Source organism: Cardiocondyla obscurior, linkage group LG16, assembly GCF_019399895.1.
Source record: "Cardiocondyla obscurior isolate alpha-2009 linkage group LG16, Cobs3.1, whole genome shotgun sequence".
NCBI lineage: Eukaryota > Metazoa > Arthropoda > Insecta > Hymenoptera > Formicidae > Cardiocondyla > Cardiocondyla obscurior.
The window spans coordinates 4383616-4401958 of NC_091879.1; the positions used below are offsets into that span (position 1 = coordinate 4383616).

An 18343-nucleotide genomic window follows, 5' to 3' on the forward strand; every position below is an offset into this window, starting at 1 on the left:
CCCTCGTCCCCCCAACCCCTGGTGCTGGTCCAGAGTCTCCGAAGCACAAAGCGCATGAGCGGAGCTGGAAGAGCTCGGTAATCTTTCGCTATCGAAATTAATTATTTTAAAGGTCCGAGGTTTTTTAAAAAAAGAAAACGAGCTTTTTCTATAATCCTTATCTTTTCCTTTTATTCTACATCTTGTGATAAAAGTTACAGAGATTTAAAACACAACGTTTTATTATTCCGGAATTTTTTAATCGCGTTACAAATATAATATTAAACGTAAGAGGCGCAGTTGAAATATATACATAATATGTAATAAAATGATAAATTGTAAAAGTGATTTTGATCGACAGGTTTCAAAATCGTCTGAACTGTTTTTTAAATCTTTCGTAATGGTAATCGTCCGTCGCCTTCTCACCGTTGTCTTTTCGCTTTCCTCGAATATCTTCTTTGGTGGGGTATTTTTTCTTATCGCCGGAATCTTGCTGAGATTTTTGGAAATCCGCGTCTTCTATGTTAACTGAAATTAGTAATAAATCGATTGTTTAATAATTTAGGAATATCGTACATATCGTTTCTCGTCGTATATATATATATATATATATATACAGGGTGTATCATTTCATATTGACAAACTGTCAGAGTTAGATAGGTCTCGTGGATACAAGTTAATAAGTCCTGTGCCATTTTGCAAAATTCTCAATAGTTATTGAGAAAAAAATTAATTTGTCTAGCGCAAGAGCGACAAGGAAGCTACGCGTGAGTGAGCGCGACAGGCGAGTAGCTAAAAATGGTGCCGTCGCCTGTCGCGCTCACTCACGCGTAGCTTTCTTGTCGCTCTTGCGCTAGACAAATTAATTTTTTTCTCAATAACTATTGAAAATTTTGCAAAATGGCACAGGACTTATTAATTTGTATCCACGAGACCTATCTAATTCTGACAGTTTGTCAATATGGAATGATACACTCTGTATATATATATATATATATATATATATATATATATATATATATATATATATATATATATAATTACGAAATTAAATAAGTGAAATTTTTACATCTGTTGTGTTGTACGAAATTTACAGCCATGTTAGTGGGAACAAACTGTGATGGTCCATCTTTCTTTCTGTGCCTGTCCCAGAGAAGCTTTAATTTCGCTTCCTCAGTGGCTTCAATGTTACGAATTTTAGCTCTGAAAATCAAGTTTGTCTTTCGTAAAAAAGTAAAAAATATTTTTACCTTAGAAATACATTTATAACAGTATTATAATTCACTCACTCTATGCCAAGATCAACCTCCGGAATACCAGACAGCATTTGATTCGAAAGCATTTCCTCGCTACGATTAGCAGAGCTTTGCCTCAAATGCTCTGGCACTGCTCGCAATGCTGCCTCTTCAGGCGAGCAATACGATCCCTTATCGTTATTCCCATTGTTCGCCGCATCGTCATTATTTTTACTCTTGCGTTTCGATAATTCTTCTTCTATGTACTTGACCCTAAAAAATAATTTTAATTTAATAATTTTAATAATATATTGGCTACTGATTAAATACCAATAAATATAACAAGCACGAAAAAAAAAAAAACCTGTGGCCAGACATACATTTCTTCATCTTCGTCGCGTTTATTAGTCTCCGCATTAAATTGCGTTCCAATCCCAGTTTCATATGCATCGTTTGCCGGTTTGTGTTTCGTATTTTTTAGCGCAGTCATATTTACCATTCCTCCAGTTTTCATATTAAAAGGATCCGACTAAGAAAAAAAAAAAAAAAAAAATGTATAATGCGTTTTAATTGTAATGTAATAATACAAAAATGTATGACAAATAATTAAATTACCGTTATAGCGTCAGACGCAACGTTTTCTCCAAGAGCCAAACCAACGACATCGACCCCAGCAGGTCTCTCACGGAGTTTCTGAATAATTTTCATCTCCTCAACCTTCTCCCTGAAATAAAGGTCTCGGTCAATCTAAATTTTCTACACTATTAATTAATAAATACAGAATATATTAAATCCCTGCCTGACAGACACTTTTTCCTCCTCGCTGTCATTGTCTGACTGAACCTCGCGTTTTCTCAAGGATTTTTTCTTCTTCTTCTTAAACTGAATGGTGGGCGTCTTATCGTCGTCGCTGCTCATTGTATATTCATTAATAATCACAACTATTTTCTTTCCAGCAAAACGGAGCAAAAGCACGGAGCAAATAGGTTAAATTTATTTCCATCGTGATTTGCTAGATGTCGTTAGAATATTCACGTGCGAGTGAACGCTGCAGGAACAGAACGAGCAGCGAAAGGTGAAAAACTGAACGCAATATCCTTACGATATTTATTATAATCATTATGTATTTTATGCAGCCTTAATTTAATTTTTTTTTTTGTTTCAGGATTGATATAATAAATTTAACGTTACTAAATGGACGCTGTGCGCGCAAGTATTACATTAGCCGCTCGGCATAGTTTCTAAAACGTAACGTATGATCGTACAAATATTGTTACGATTTATTGTTTGCAGAAGGAATTCATTATCCGAGCAGAGTTGACTGATATATTACCGATATTATCATTCATGATCGAAGGCTGCTACTACAATACGTGACATGGATGATTACTCCGTTGAATTGGACCAGGAGACTGGTTTGTCCTGTACATTGCAGCTGTTTAACACTGTCACGAATGCTTCCGAGGTGCGCCAAGAACTTATCAGTGGGAAACTTCACTGTTGCATGGCAAAAGTCTCTCTCGTGATAGACGTTCTCCAGGCAGTAGTCGCTGCTAATAAAGCTGCCCTCAACGCCAAGCGGAATCGATTAATCACGAAGACCGTGTACACGGAGGTTTTATTTTATCTGTCAATGTCGAAGAACATATCTCGTTCTTTGGCCGAATTCGGTGTTGGCGACGACGATACGAGCATCCTGGTGATAGTAATACACAAGCCTGGCGAGGAACAAGCCGTGCTGCAGAATATTTCGGAAAGTATCAAGGGCGAGAAAGTGCCTATATCGAAACTGTCGGAGCTTGCAGATGTCAACTTGATAAAAAAGACTTACAAGATCGACGAGAACGAACTGCGGGTTTCGAGTCTTGCTGACACCGTTGTCTCGAGAATTAGTTGTAAGGAATTTATATTATCGAATTAAGGATTGATAAAATAGAACAATAGTTTTTTTTTTTTTTTTTTTCATTTTTTTATATGTCAATTATTATTAAGGATAAAAGAACTTTTATTTGAAATATGACTTAAGTAAATAGTGGATATGTACGTAACATGTTAACAGCCCGTGTGTTTATAGTTAACTTTTATCAGTCAATTATATACCCTTACATTTCGCTTTTGAAGATCGTTTTTACAAGTTATTTTGTAAAATATACTTGTATCTTATACTGAGAAGTAATAATCGAGCATTATTTATGAAAAAAGTATATTTGTGAAATGTGTGCGATTATTAAGTGTTTAATGCTGAAATGTTGATGCAATTTTCTATCATTGTAACATCATTAGGCTTGACTGAACTCTTGAACTCACGATTTTGTTATCAAAACAACTCCCTCATCATTTCTTCATCATATTCTTCAACATCTTCTCTGGAAACACATAAAACAACCCACAGTAAATATCGCCAATCTTTCAGAATTTAATTTAAGTCACAATTTTACGAGACATTCTGTTACGCTTAATATCTAAGCTGTCGGATTAATGCAAACTAATTACAGTTAAAAATAAGAACATGGAAAGAAGCCTGTCGGGAAGGGAAAATGGCAGTTTAAAAATACTTTTGTAGTGTTCTTTTTTTTTCCCTTTTTTTTTATTCACTCATAAATAAGGCCAAAGATGCGTAGAAAACAATTATTACATCCGCGAGGACACATTACGGTCAGATCCTGCGGAAGCGAAGTAGTAGATTCAAAGACAGCACCCCTTAAAACGCACACTGAATTTGCCGTTAGTGCTTTGACAGTTTATTACGAGTACCTTGGCAGATTGCACATCTCGCAAACTGCTAAATCCGCAGCATTGAGAAAAGTGCAGTGGGAACAGGTCCAAAGAGCTTGGTCGGGTGGTGGATTAACAATCTGCTCGGTACCAACGCCTACCCCTCCGCTGCCCTCTGCGGTCGCAGAAGGCAGTGTCCTCGAGCTATTACCGAAAGACGAAGTTTGCGGAGGATGTGATGATGTGGAGGACACAGATATGAGCTGCTCTACCGTTGCCCAATGCTCGGACTGGGCCCACTCCATTGCTTTCGGTTTGTCCTTTTTATGAATTGCTTCGAGCAGCGGCAACATATGATCCTGCAAGACGATATTCATCGATGAAAATTATTACATTGCCAGTTTATAGATAAAAAAATCGACGAAGCTGTACCTTCATTGGATACATATCCATGGTAGCGATGAAGAGGAGTAAATGAAAATCAGAAGTCGCCTCCAGAAATTGATCGCTGTTAAACTGCTGCATATAGGTGCATAATGAATTGAATTCCTGCACCTGTCCATCGACTTGCCTGAAACAAAGATATGGAATATTAACTACTTCATTAATTTCATTCATGTGATTTTATGTTCGTCTACATACCTGTTTTCGACTGGAAACGGCGTAATGTTATCATCGGTAAAAAAAGTAAATTGTGGAGTGAGTGGGGTGGATGCAGGTACATCCACCAATAAATATTCTACTGGCAAAGGTCTTGCTAATCTCGTGACCTCATTTCCGTACGTATCTTTTTCCTAAAAAAAATAAAAAAAAAATCAATAATTAGTTTTTAATATTTTAACGCTGACAATGATAAGAAAGAAAATAATTTAATCGATTCCTGATAGTCACCTAGATCTAAAAATTCTCTCATCCTGCATAGGATCTTTAAATTAAACGATTTCTCAAGAAGATTGATTAGTAGATCGTTAATTAATTCAATTGCATTTTTTTATTTTTTCTCTTCCAGAACGGCTTACGTTTTCCCGCCATAAGGAAAAAGGAGTCGGACATGCCGCCGCGAGGCGACGCTGGCGCGCTCGCGCACATGACTGGCGACACTATCGTCGCGCGGCCATTTGCCACGCAACGCACGCGACGAGATCACGAGAGCGGACGAAACGGACGCGGCGACGAACGTCGGCGAGGTGGGAAGGGTACTTGGTTGGCGACAGAGAAACGTATGGACGCTCACGAACGGAGTGAGGTGGAGGGCAGCGACGAAACGGGACGAGGAGAACCGAGTCGGCGATACGGCGCGGAAGAGGAGACGAAGGGGGAGAGGTAGAGCGCGAGAAGCACGTAAGCGACGAGCGCGCGACGCGGTGTGTGTCGGTCGGTCGGTCGGTTGGTCGGTCGGTCGCCGCCATGCTAGTGGTTAGTTTAGTGAACTAAACATCATGATGTGGCAGAACGTTCGCATGAGCCGAGGCCCGTAGCCACGCCGCGTTAACCGGCACGCCGTCGTTATGTTATCCACCGTAACACTCACGACGTTCGATAAATAGATATAAAACCACGTAACGCGAAAAGTACAAAAAAAAAAGTATACATCAAGAAGACACGCGTAGAGAGAGAAAGAGTGTGTGTGTGTGTGTGTGTGAGAGAGAGAGAACGAGCGAGTAAGCGAGAGATAGGGAATACGTATACGAATAGTAGTAAGAGAGAAATAAAGTAAGGAACCTGCATAAACGATTTAACGAAAAACGATCTCGCGTAGACGACTTGACGACGGCGGTGGCGACGAGAACGACAACAACGATTACGACGACGACGACAAAACGACGGCGGCGACGGTGGTGGTGGTAGTGGTGCTGGTTGTTGTTCCTGTAGTGGTAGTGGTTGTTGTTCCGCGGTGCGAGCGGGACCGCGCGCGGCGCGACGTCAGACCCGATGTAAATCAAAGCTGCCGAACCGTACGTCGCGCAGTGAGCATCGCCGCGGCACGCGCCGTGAGTGACGAGTGCCAACGGTCAGCCTCCATAGCGTGGCAGGGAGACGTACGCGAGACGTATACACGGTACGGAAGCTACGAATCCTGTGTAGACAGACGGGGAAAGGGATAAAGAAAGAGAGCGGAGGCGCGAGAGAGTCGGAGCGTCTGAATGTGCGTGCGTGTACGGCTGCGTGTATGCGTGCACGAAAGGGAGACCTGAAGAGAAAGCACGTCCGAGCATGTACGTAGAGTGTGCGAGAAAGAGAAAGTACGTATGTTGTATGATATATATACATATATATATGTATATCTATATATATATATATATATAGATAGATATATATGTATATATATACTCGTGCAAAGTGCGCGCGCGTACTTCCACGGACGGGGGAAGAGCGAGACGAAGAACACGCGCGCGCGCAACATTCCCGCGCGCGGAATCCATCCAACACGCAGTAGTCGACGAGCGGTTTTCGCTCCGCGTGCTTGTGACTCGCCGTGAGTCGGCGATCGGCAGAAGGCTCGGCCGTCGGCGAGACTGGCGCGCACCAGGTAAAACCCTCGCGACCGAGACGCGCGGCTGCCGAATTGCCGGTGATCGTTGCCGTCGACGATTAACGACGCGACGTGTGGCGCGCGAGGAAGCGCCTCGTACACTCGATACGTCCGTCCTTTCTTCCTCCACTCCGTCCGCCCGTTCTCCGGCGCCTCCGATCCGAGGATTCGTCCCTCCTCCCGACCCCCCTCGTGCGCCTTCGTCTCCTTCCTCCTCGCCCTCTCGCGCGTGTTTCGCGCGCGCGAGAGTGGCACGACGTCGCGTACCCGAGGAACGGCGAAACCCCGTGGCTCCACGAGCGAACTCCCCGCGATGGTTTTGGCGGGATTTCCAACGCATGCGCGCGACCGTCGCCAAGTATCGTTCTCTCATTCTCTCCGTAGGTCTTCCTCTCGTACGCGCCGGAACGAACGAGCGAGCGAGCGAGCAAGCGAACGAGCCGACGGCTTCTCCCGAGGTCCCTCGTTGCATAACAACTTATCTATCACGCTGATATCGCGCTGGATACCGTCAGTCCCGTCCACCTAACCCCTCTTCCTTGAAGTTTCCGCGGAAAGTACGGTGAGCGTGCGCCTAGCGGCAACTTCGGCACCGTCACCGTCGCCGTTGCACGCGACATCCGCGATGACCGTTTCGAGTACGAAGGTTCGTAGCAGACCGTGAGTCTTCTTTCACTTTACCCGGGGAACGTAAATTCAATTCGCTGCTACAAAAAGTGGTTATGTCGATTGTTAAAGACCGAGTTTCTCATTTGTAGAGATTTTACAAGAGCGTTTATACAACGTGTGCCTCGAAGCAGAAAGTCATGTTGCCCGAAAGATTTACGTGGAAGATCGTGGACGAGCGTGTATCAGGATTTTATTGTAAAAAAAAACAAAAGTAATCCGGTATGGTTCTTGTACAAATTTTTCCGAGACTCGCGCGGGAGAAAAGTTAAAGATCGACCGATTAATCGAAGAGATATATCACTGCGATCAAGGTGGTTCCGTTCAAAGGTTAATATTCTCAGATTAAAGCGCTCACGCCGGAAATGAGATTTAATTAGCATTTATTATCGGCGCCGACGCGAAGCTTCCAACGTAAACCGTGCCTCGCTGTCTCGATCGCGCGTTTAAAAACCCTCGGGCAGGAATTTTATACCGGGACCTGTTTCGATCACGTTATCTCCGTTGTGTCGAAGACGCTCGACTGTTCGGTAGGCGGCCAGAAAAACGAGAATCAAAATTCGACATTTCCGCGGTACGCTAATAATCGGTGGACTGTTCTTTTTTAGATTTTATCGGAACGAAGCGGGACGCAGTAGCGGTAACGAAAATTGGGATATCGGTCTCGTGTGCGTCAAGTTCAAAATTAGATATCGAGATAACTCGCTGCCATCGATTACCTCTCGGAAACGTGGAGCAGCGTCTCGGGGAAAAAAATAATCCAGATATCGTTTCAGCAGCGCGTCATCACGTGTTGCGTATCGTAATTTGCACGCACACGACGCTTTATCGGAAATTGTTCCGGGTCGCACGGTCAAGGTGATCGTGGCAAACGGGGGGGGTGGAGGGAAGGGGGGAAAAAAAGGGTTAAGGGCGAGCGGCATCGCGGGCGAGCTCAAGTCGACCTCGCTTTTTCCCGTCGTACGAGTCTCGGTCCCGGACGTGAATTGGATTCGCGCGGCGAGTGTTTACTCGTCGTCACATGTGCGAGAATGATGACGACACGGCGGTGGCGGCGGTGGCGTATCGATTCCTCCGAATCGCACGTTCAAGCTTCGGAGCGAGGAAAAAAAAAGGAAAAAAAAAAAAAACAGGCGGTCCAGCTGTTAACGTAAGGACGTAAACAATACCTCGAGACAACGCCGTCGTACGTACCTTGCGCGCACGCGAAAGAGAGAGAGAGAGAGAGGTACAGTTAACAGGGAAAACGTCGATGACTCGATGACGCACGAGGTGCGATATGGGTCAAGGAATATAGGCCGACACGACGACGACGGCGGCGGCGGTTTCGCGCCGCGCGTTCTTGAAACCGGGAAAGTCCACGGGCGACGGCACAGCAGACGAGTCTACGGTCGAGTCGGCGCACGGAGTCTACGTGGTGGTCGTAATAACGTTAGGGACAGGTTCCGCGAGCACGGAGAAAAAAAAAAGAAAAAAAAAAAGGCAGATATGTGAAATTGGAAATACCGAGCGAGGCAGCGCGAGGAGAGAAAACGGTACGCGGCGAGAGAAGAGAGATAAAGAGAGAACGACGGAGGGTACCGAGCGTTTTGTTTACATACGCGGTTGACGGCATGACCTTATATACCAAGTCTATCCATCGAAAATGCTTTCTCTACGTGAATCGCGGTAGTGCCTACGTGACCACGCGGTGAAGCTCGTTAGTTTCGCCAAAAGCAGCTTCGCCGTGAAAGAAAGCTCCTTTTGCCGCGCGTAACCCTCGAGCCGATTGCGAATCGCGCGCGTATCTGCGAAAATAAAAATCCTTGCGACATCCTCCCTGGAGGCGAAGGAGCCATCGGTTGCGATTAAACGTCATCGCGATCTGTTTCAGGGGCACGCTTAACCGACGCTACGCTTCGTAAATCGCGGCGTGATGTTGCTCAAACAGGTAAATCTCACCTCTCCCAGAATGAAGTTGAGCGGGATATGAATGAAGAACGGTGGATAGCGCGGCAAGCGAGAGTGAATGAATGAAATTCGTACAATGACGATGCAGTAGAGAATTTTTCTTTTTTTTTTTCTCTCTTTTTTTTTTTATCACGATTTTTTTTTTCCTGCGTTAGATACCGATTGACGATTGAATTCGCGATTCGATACGGTGGAAATGTCCCGTTGAGTCCGATGTTCCTTCACGCGGTGTAAAAGTAGAAATAAAAAAAAAAAAAAAAAAGGGTTTTTACATGTATTCGTGTGTATGTGCACCGCTTGCCTGTTAACGCGCGCGTTTTGGCAAAAAGAAATAGCGAGGCACGAGGAGGATACGCACGCACATGTGTACGTGTGTGTTGCGCTTCCAGATGCTGGATCCGAGCGTGCTAACGGACCTGGAGGAGCTGACGCTTTGCGGTTGCTGCAAGCAGAAGTACAATGACGTGGAGCAGTGCCCAAAGTACCTTAGCTGCAAGCATTATTTCTGCCTACGGTGCATCGAGAACAATCTGTTGAAAGGACGCGACCTATTCTGTGCTCACTGCTGGAAAAAGACGGACTTGGGTGATCAGGGCCCGGACGCTTTACCGACTCACTCTGCTCTTCTTGCCCTGGCCAATAATTTGCCGTGTTTAAAAATCACGTCGAACAACACTTCCAGCAAACTCATCGAGAAGGAGAGGAAGGTAATTGCCGATTGTTTCAACGCTTCGCGAGCGCAATTCTTTTTTTTCTCTGAACTTTGCGGGCTGGCTCGACGTTGTCCGTGAAATATTCGACGGTAGTTCAACGGAAATGGTGCATAAAAATATCAAGCTTGCAACCATCCGACTAGAATGATTATCGTAAGAGAATAACGTGACCTGTTGCATTCTTTATGCTCGGATACGGCGAGTGTACCGAATACGCGTGTGTTTGACTTTGAAACAATCGACTAAATTACAACGCTGATAACGCATCAAGATAAAAGGTCGGAATAATTTTTGTGATATAATATTACGCGAGGTTTGAATAACGACATTATTCGGGATGCAATAAAATTGTTACAAATAAATAACTTGTCGAGAGGAACGAGGTAATGATACGCGAAACGCAGGATTCGTACGCGAAGCCATATCGAGAAGGAACGATTCCGGCAATAATAGGATAATGTTGTAATAGCGTCATCGCTCTTCTTTTATCCCCGAGGGTGAACAGACTACTTTCAAGGCCGCGATAATTTCGTGTGTTTTATCCCTTAAAAAAAATTCCACCGAGTATCTTCGAAGAAACGGGAAGAATTTCGTATTTTTATTTCCGACACTTCCTGCCGGCAGGTCGCGAACTTGGGGTGTTTATCGTGTAAACGCGTGCATGATTTCTCTATTCGTAGATCGATAACGCTTAAATATTTTCGCAGAGCGAGAACTGTCACACACACGGAATGCCGCTGGCATTGTGGTGTGCGACATGTTGCACGGCGCTTTGTAGAGCGTGCGCAAGCCCGCAGGATCATCCAAACCATCAGATCAAATCGCAAACCGATGCCAAAGAACAGCTCATATCCGACGTAAGTCCCTGACTATTCGTTCATGTCGATTCCCGCGAGGGGAAATGAAAAATTAACAACGAGAAAATGCCTTTGCAGGTTCAACTGGAGTTAGTCACCGTGAATAAACTGTCGACGGAGATTCAAAGACTGGCTGCGCAGCAACGCGACTTTCTGTTAAAAGTGCTGGAGGCATGCATGACGTTGAAGGTGCATGTAGAGACGGATCTGCGGAACGGCTGGGGTCACGAAATAACAGATGCGCGCGAGACCCTAGGTAAGACGAAGATCGGCCTGCAGATGAGCGAAACCCCGGACGACGTGTATAGTCTACACTCGCAGCTAATTCTCGAGAAACAAAGGCTGCAGTCGAAATATCAGGACATGATGCTGCAGTGCCAGCTCGATGATCTCATTGGCAACTCTGGAGTGATCTTCGATTTTGCTTTGCTAAAACAGGCGTTAGCAGGCATACACACGGGAGATCCAATCATTCCTCAGGGTAACGGTGGCCGTTTGTCAAATCACCTCGCGGCCACGCATAATCCGATTTTGTTCCTCGCGAATTATTGCATGTCACAATTGTACACGCGCCACGTCGTCAGCAAGCAACAACACATGCAGAATGGCTCGATGGAATACCACCATTCAAACATGATGCCGCCGCCGCAACAGGCGCCATCCGTTCACGTTCATCAGGGTCCACCGCCACCGCCACCGGGACCGGGGCCCAACCAAACTCCTCAGCAGCTGCTCATTCCACCCGGTTCACCGTCCGTTAAACCCGTACCGCCTGCACCGCCCAATGCTATATTGCATCAGCAACAACAGTCTACGTTTATGCCTGACGCGGTCGGTACCGGCGCCGGCGGCGGTAGTTTAGTGACCGTCCACTCGTCCCCGCAGCCGCCGTCCAATGCGATAACGGCGACGTTGACACGGGGCCCCACGAATCCGTATCCCCTGTACTACTTCAACATCGAGGTAAACGGCTCGCCTCACGGTCGCATTGTAATCGAGGTACGACCAGATGCGGCACCGAAGATGGCGAAGAATTTCAGCGTGCTCTCGACAGGGGAGGCCGGAGTTGGCTACAAGGGGTGCACGATATTCCAGTGTTGGGAAGGCGAATCCGTCATCACGGGCGACTTCGAGCTTAACAACGGCCGCGGTGGACGCAGCATATTTGAGGACGGTTATTTCATGCCAGACGATACCAAGTTCCCAGCGGTTAGGGGCGCGGTGGGCATGAGGCGAACCCAAAAACGTCACGACAACCTCGGCATGGTGGGCTCACAATTTCGCATAATACTACAAGAAATGCGCGGCTTCACCGGCATATTCGGTCACGTAGTCGAGGGATTGGAGTTGGTGGAGAAGATATCTACGTTCGGTGACCAAACCGGCAAGCCTACCAAGAATATTCTAATCACAAAATGCGGTAAATTGTAACGTTTATGCTATCGCTGTCGCGCGGTTTGTTGTAACGCCGGGTAAATCTCCGAGAAAAAAAGAGTGTACTACTCCGTATACATATATGATATAACGCCGTATACAATACGTTTTCCTGCTCTAGATAAACCGAAGGAGAAGTCGCTACGGTGTCCCCGCTCGCGCGTTTTGCGGCCGCGAGATAAACCTATACGTAAGAAGAAATGTGCAAAAAAGAAATTCGCGTTCACGTAATTGTCCGACGACGGGAGACGATTATTGTTATATTATATCCACCGCGCGTAAGTCCGCTCGGGGACATCATCGCGACATCGTTTATTAGCTCCGCGAATCCTCGAACGCTCCGTACGATCATGCAACTTAATTAATTATTAACAATAGTGTCTAAAGATGTCGAATCTATTTTTAAAACATGGGCGTGTGCGAGAAGAAAAAGAGATAAAAATCCATATTTTGCTATTGACTGGGAATCGATACGAGATTCTGCTAACAATAACGACGATGATACACATACACACACACATACGTACCTCAGAGATCGACCGTGATATCGATACGACTTCTCTAGCTGATACGACGTATTTGTTTTTTAGGGAGAGAGAGGTCTGACGTTTATTTTGGCTATTATCGGCATTAACTCTTCTACGACGTTGTAGTTCATAGAACGCGTGGTTGCGCGCGTTGAACGTGATATAATGGAGAAAATAATACCGCGCGAATTCGCGGCAGACGGTTCTCCGGCCGGCTGCAAAGCGCAACTAATGTTTTAGGGTCGTAGATAGCGAATAAAAAGGGAAAGAAAAGCACGCAACGTAGTTAATAATCTGGGAATTTAAGTATAGCGAACTGTCGGAAGTAACAGAATCCGTGTGTCAATCGCGTATGCGTGGCACATTTACGAAAGAAACGAAAGAGACAACTAGATTTTGCGCGCGTGCAAAATAAATCGTCTCTTTTGATTCTCGTTTTTCTTTTATTTTATTTTATTTTTTTTTTTTTTTTTTTTGGCGACTTTCGCGACTTGCTGTTAAAAGTCGTGAATCGCGTGATTCCATGTACGCAAGTCTCTCGTTTAGGTACTTTAGCCGAGAGAGAAAGAAGAGATATCGGCATAGTTAATCACGTAGGAGGGCAGGTTTATGGTTCGTCGGACACGGCGATTGCGTATCGTCCCGTTCCGTTCCAGAGGTGCGAGGAAAAAGAGCTAAAAGGGAAAAGAAAAAAAAAAAAAATGAAAAAAGAAAGGAAAAAAAAAAAAGTAAACGAGATTTTATTCATCGCGCGCGCGCGTTTTGCGAAGAAGAATCTTGCGACACCGCTGCTCGATTACTTGCGGCCCGAACTCGTTTCCCTTTTCGTTCTTTGCGAACCGTCGTGGGTTATATCTGTATTTAAGATTAGATCTCAATATGTCGCATATGTATGCAAGGCCTAAATACTACTACGTAGACCGTAAGCCTCGTGTCGTTTAATCGAGAAACGAAAGAAAAAAAAAGAAAGAAATGTGCGGATATATATATAAATATATATATATTAAACGAATCATTCCTCGATGCTATAGTATATCGAAAATACTACGATATAATGTAACTGCGTTATAATTACTCGTCTGAATCCTCGTAATGAAGTCCCATGCGTTATTATCGTTACATACAGTGTCACAAACGCGCGCGCGTACGCGGAGAACGGACGCGTATCTTTCCCTCTCACGCGACACACGTGCGTGCGTAATATCTCCACGCGCGTACAAGGCAAGGCACACTCACGCGTAATAAGCAGAAATCGCACACTCGCGTCGTCGCGGATATGCCTTCTCGAAGAAAAGCCTCATTCGATGTTGAACTTGAAAGTTTTAACACTTGTTGATTAGCTGATTAAAAAATAAATAAAAAAAAAAGAAATAAGAAAAAAAAAAGAACGCGTCTCTCGCGATCGACATCGCGATGATTGACGCAATGCGAAAATGCGTCACGTCTCGTGTTGTCTTTAGGGATAAATGACTCGCTCCTGTACGATCAAGAGTGGAAATGCTGTCCGTTAATAAAATGTAGCGAATTACGTCGAGCTTCTCTTTCTCTCCTCTTTAGAGAAGAGAGACCAGCGGCCGACTCTAGCTACCTATCTAAGATCTAGAGAACGTCCGACGAAGCTTGCAGACAGAGAAAACGTTCGATAAAGTAACGCATCTCCCCGGACAGGCATTTTTATTATCGATTGCACATGTACAATGTTGTATACACGACGACCGTAAGGGGGGTTTGAGGGGGGAGATTGGATGATTGTGTGTTCGAACGGATGGATGAATGAACGAATTGTCTCGTTTCGTTCTTGAACGGGAAAGACTTCGACAAATTGTAACTCTTAGCACGTAATCGTAGTCGCAATCGTGAGAAAAAGAACATATTGTATCGAAGCGAGTAAAGATCAGGCCCACCTGTACACATTCATACACACGAAACACACGCAAATACAGATACCTATGCGCGCGCGTATAATATATATATATATACAAATATATAAACTACGTATATTTTTATGAACGTGATGAGGTAACAACGCATAGCTTGTAATATCGATTTTAACGACCGACCGATTTACCTGGCCCCTCGCGTGCGATTAAACGATTGAGCGGCTGTAAGCACTTGGACAAGTTTTTTCCTCGCCTTTCTACCTCGCCATTATTTCCCTCGGTGTTTCTCCTTTGTATTACTTCCGCTCTATCTCTTTCTCTCTTATTTTTTCGCTCTCGAATTGCGGCAATCATTGAAAACGCAAAGATCTTTTTTTTTTTCTTTTTTCCTTTTCTCTCCAGGTTCGCGGTAATCACACCGTAGGACGTATCGTTTGAACGAATTTTATTATTTCATTATACATGTACGAAGTGAACGAACGTTCATCGTTCTTGTACTTTTAATCGATCGATTTTGAGTTATAAAACTATTCTTCTCCCTCTTCATGTATTATAATTTGTTTGTATCCTATATCTATATCTTAAGTTGTGCGACGAAATTGCGTAAATTCCAAATAAATATTAAGCTGCGATAGACATATGTGAAAAATTCGAAGGCACTCGTTCGATATATACATGTATTAATAGATCGAAGTGATTCAGGAAAGCGTAATCGAATAGAAAATAAAAACGATATGTTTAAACTTACCTTATAGAAGACATCCGGAACGTATTGCTTATCGGTCGACTCGATCACATAGCCCAATTCCGGTGCGTCTTTTGTAGGAACCAAACAGCCGTCTCGTACCAACGCCATGCATTGATTGGATACCTGATAGCCTTCCATGTGCACTTGATTTTTATCGTCACCTGTAATATTCAGGAAAAAAAAAAGGGATGTATATCAGACAACTAGTTTTGCATGGCGTTCGTAGCAAAAATTTTCGTAATGTACGAAGAAAATTGTTATTATTGTGTATTATTAGGTTGATCAAAGAAATTCGTTCCTCTTTTCCTATGCGATGTCCTAAATATGAAACGAGAAACGATCTTTTTGGTCAACCTAACATCCTCGAAGCAAAAAAGAATACATGTGTTAAAGTAAAATTAACATACCTGTGACGCAAACAGTTACAAATTTTGAGCCGAAAAAACCGTTGGGCGAGAAGCGGCAGGGGTTTGGGTATTGATTTTGGAAATACCCAGCCATAATACATTCTTGAGCGGATAGAAAATGGCTTTCTATATTGCGGACGTGTTTAACCTGGTTGAATAAAACTAACAAAGTTAATCGCCGCACGTACGAGTTCGGAATTAAGAGTTAATCATATAAGGAATAAAAGTGTATCAAATTACCGTTCCCTTCTTGATATCGTCGGCTATGAGGTCAGTGAAAATCCATCCGACTCTCCTCAGATTAAGTGTCCGGCCTAATTCCTCGACTAACGCTTCCTTCTCGTCTGGCAGAAGTCTTATCGTGTCTTTTGTACTTTCCTGACCAAAAAATAGAAAAAAGTAAAAAAAACACAAAAAAAAAAATAACGCGAACATTATCTCGATATTTGTTAACCAAAAATGTATGTTTATAGATTTGTCAAAGATTGTACGAGCGCTATGTACCTGCGGTGGTTCATATATGGCCGCAACGACTGCTCTAATTCCTAGCGGAACATCCGAATGTACTTCGTATCTTCCGTATAGATAGCCGATACGTTGATGCCCAGTGCTACGCCAGTAATTAAGAAAACGTTCTACTAAACTAGCATTTTCGAACATAACGTTGTCCACGTGCCGATAAGTCTGGCGATTCAGCGTGATTGAGTTCGGTTGGCACTTGCTGCAGATTCCTCGCGGCCACGGCGGATGATCCTTGCAGCCAGTCTTTATACGGCAGCTTATGTCGTCTAATTGTATAAACTTGCCCCTGCGACAAATATATACATATGCGAGATACAGTCGAATATCTTGTAACACTTGAAATTATTTCACGACGCATCATCTCACACGTACCTATCAACACCGGCAGTGAGCTTTCTGAGATATGAATGAAAGGATAAGTGCTTGATATTTTGTTCTCTCAGGTAAATTTCGTCAAAAGGTTCAAGCGGCGAACAATGAACACAGCATCCTTTTGCTCCGTGCCGACAACTGTAAGTATACAATTAATTTTTTTTTTTTTTTATTCTGTCACTGTTTCTAAATTGTTAAGATTACTTACAGCTTTTCGTCGCGTTTCCGCTGAATCGTGCCATCCAACTTCCACAATTGTTCATCGATATCATTCTCGACTACGTTTGACAGAGAAGGTCGCGAAATACCAGACGAACGATTTGTAACGCCGTTTGCAGTATCCATCGGGCCTGATTCTGATTACACAATATAAAAAGGTTTAACATTTAAAAAACAAAATAATCGCTTTTTTTGCAGTGTGCAGTTTTTAATATTGAACGACAGTGTTTTATTTTAATCTAGCATCGTAATATTATTTCGTAATATTATCGTAATATTCTAATTGCTTTTGTGTTGCAATTCTGTCACTAGTGCAATAAGAAAAAAAAGAAAATCGATACCTGTGAAAGTGTTATTGGAGGCACTACTGGTTGATGGAGCACTCCAGAGTTGGGTGCCATTGGCTGGCACAAGATAAAGTATATCTCCATGGGAAAGACCGATCCCTGACACCGTTCTACTTCGAGTAGAGGTAAGTGGCTCTTTCTGACTTCGTTGTTTACAGAGATTAAATCCAAAACTATTCAAATCAAAGGCTTCATAAACCTAGACAACAGATAAAGAAAAATTAATTATACTAACGTTTTACGGTATATATTTATAAAAATTAAATATTTTTTTACAATCTATACCTTTTCATAAAGTTGAGAAACTGTATCAGAAGGTAGTACTTCTATACGTTTGGTACCCTCTGGAGACTGCACACGCAGGATCTGGAAATAAATGAACAGCATATAATGCACAAGCTTTTTTTTTTTTTTTTACCGCAAGTAAAAATTCTTCAAAATAAAAAAAAATAAAAAAAACCAAATAAGGAAAAAGTATCTGTCACGTACATACAAAGGTCCACGTCAGACATCGTAATAATAAAACCTGTCAGAGAGGAAGTTTCCTCCCTCTATAAAAACTGCATAATTAACATAATAATAAAAATTTCGAACGTTATAAATTTTACTCGCTCGGAATAAAAATTTAAAGGTAAATAAAGGAAATCCAGATAACCTTCGCCACGCGAGTCGGCGTTCGCGTCTAGGAATTTTTCTCTCGCGGATACGTTGCGACGGCAAAAACGAAAAAGGGAAAAAGGAAAAGCAGCTTCGCGCGCGTCAAAGAGGACGTTTTGCGGGCCGCGGAGCCGCCGCTGTTGCGTACACTTACAATATTTGACATTTCGCCGGTGTCGGTGGTGCATCAGCTGTTTAATCCGTTGTGTCGTACGGCCGCACGAGTGTGTGGTGGCGCCAAAGTCCCTAGCTTCCCACAATGACGCTCCGCGCGACGAGGAAAAACTGTCGAGTCAACGTCGGTGGGGCTTACGACCTAACCTCCGCGCTGTCTCTCTTGCTCTTCGCCTTTCTCGCGTCTTCTCTTCCGTCTTTCTCGCGCACTATTCGCTTCTCTCTTTCTTCGCGGGCGACAGGAGCCGTGCCGTCTGCGACGATCCACCGAATGCCGAATGCGGGCGCACGCAAAACTCTTCAGTTCCCGACCGTTGTACGTCCGCGACGCCGTGAACCGTAGACGCGAGACAGGAGTCAGCTGAGCGCGCGTCAACGTAAAGCACTCCGCGGATACACGGCCGATTC

The 18343-nt window shown here is 43.9% G+C and overlaps 4 protein-coding genes across 9 annotated transcripts; 2 read left to right on the forward strand and 2 right to left on the reverse strand.

Annotated features, from left to right (window-relative positions):
- Nucleotides 1-203: 203 nt before the first annotated feature.
- LOC139108968 (splicing factor C9orf78 homolog) lies at nt 204-2226 on the reverse strand. Its single transcript, XM_070667682.1, has 6 exons — nt 2014-2226; nt 1830-1938; nt 1595-1743; nt 1269-1487; nt 1049-1182; nt 204-507 (listed from the first exon to the last, which is right to left on the reverse strand). Exons 1-6 carry the CDS (start codon nt 2130-2132, stop codon nt 344-346), a joined length of 894 nt encoding a protein of 297 aa, XP_070523783.1. The 5' UTR covers nt 2133-2226; the 3' UTR covers nt 204-343.
- On the forward strand, nt 2160-3768 carry LOC139108971 (EKC/KEOPS complex subunit Tprkb). Of its 3 annotated transcripts, none has more exons than XM_070667689.1 (3): nt 2160-2289; nt 2380-2427; nt 2508-3768. In XM_070667689.1, the coding sequence occupies exon 3, from the start codon at nt 2593-2595 to the stop codon at nt 3133-3135; it is 543 nt and encodes a 180-aa protein (XP_070523790.1). In that variant the 5' UTR covers nt 2160-2289; nt 2380-2427; nt 2508-2592; the 3' UTR covers nt 3136-3768. The 3 variants fall into 3 exon arrangements, with proteins under 3 accessions (XP_070523790.1, XP_070523791.1, XP_070523789.1); XM_070667690.1 differs by having other exon boundaries at nt 2380-2423; XM_070667688.1 differs by having other exon boundaries at nt 2380-3768.
- On the reverse strand, nt 3446-18340 carry Npl4 (nuclear protein localization 4). Of its 2 annotated transcripts, XM_070667656.1 has the most exons (13): nt 17916-18326; nt 17390-17470; nt 17099-17303; nt 16747-16894; nt 16539-16676; nt 16149-16452; nt 15885-16022; nt 15645-15792; nt 15238-15398; nt 4572-4723; nt 4362-4500; nt 3969-4288; nt 3446-3580 (listed from the first exon to the last, which is right to left on the reverse strand). In XM_070667656.1, exons 1-13 carry the CDS (start codon nt 17925-17927, stop codon nt 3532-3534), a joined length of 1995 nt encoding a protein of 664 aa, XP_070523757.1. In that variant the 5' UTR covers nt 17928-18326; the 3' UTR covers nt 3446-3531. The 2 variants fall into 2 exon arrangements, with proteins under 2 accessions (XP_070523757.1, XP_070523756.1); XM_070667655.1 differs by having other exon boundaries at nt 15885-16452; nt 17916-18340.
- LOC139108960 (uncharacterized) lies at nt 5300-13997 on the forward strand. Of its 3 annotated transcripts, XM_070667660.1 has the most exons (5): nt 5300-5988; nt 9002-9058; nt 9468-9785; nt 10499-10648; nt 10727-13997. In XM_070667660.1, the coding sequence occupies exons 2-5, from the start codon at nt 9044-9046 to the stop codon at nt 12077-12079; spliced, it is 1836 nt and encodes a 611-aa protein (XP_070523761.1). In that variant the 5' UTR covers nt 5300-5988; nt 9002-9043; the 3' UTR covers nt 12080-13997. The 3 variants fall into 3 exon arrangements, with proteins under 3 accessions (XP_070523761.1, XP_070523763.1, XP_070523762.1); XM_070667662.1 differs by lacking the exon at nt 9002-9058 and having other exon boundaries at nt 5301-5988; XM_070667661.1 differs by lacking the exon at nt 9002-9058 and having other exon boundaries at nt 5322-5345.
- Nucleotides 18341-18343: the final 3 nt, after the last annotated feature.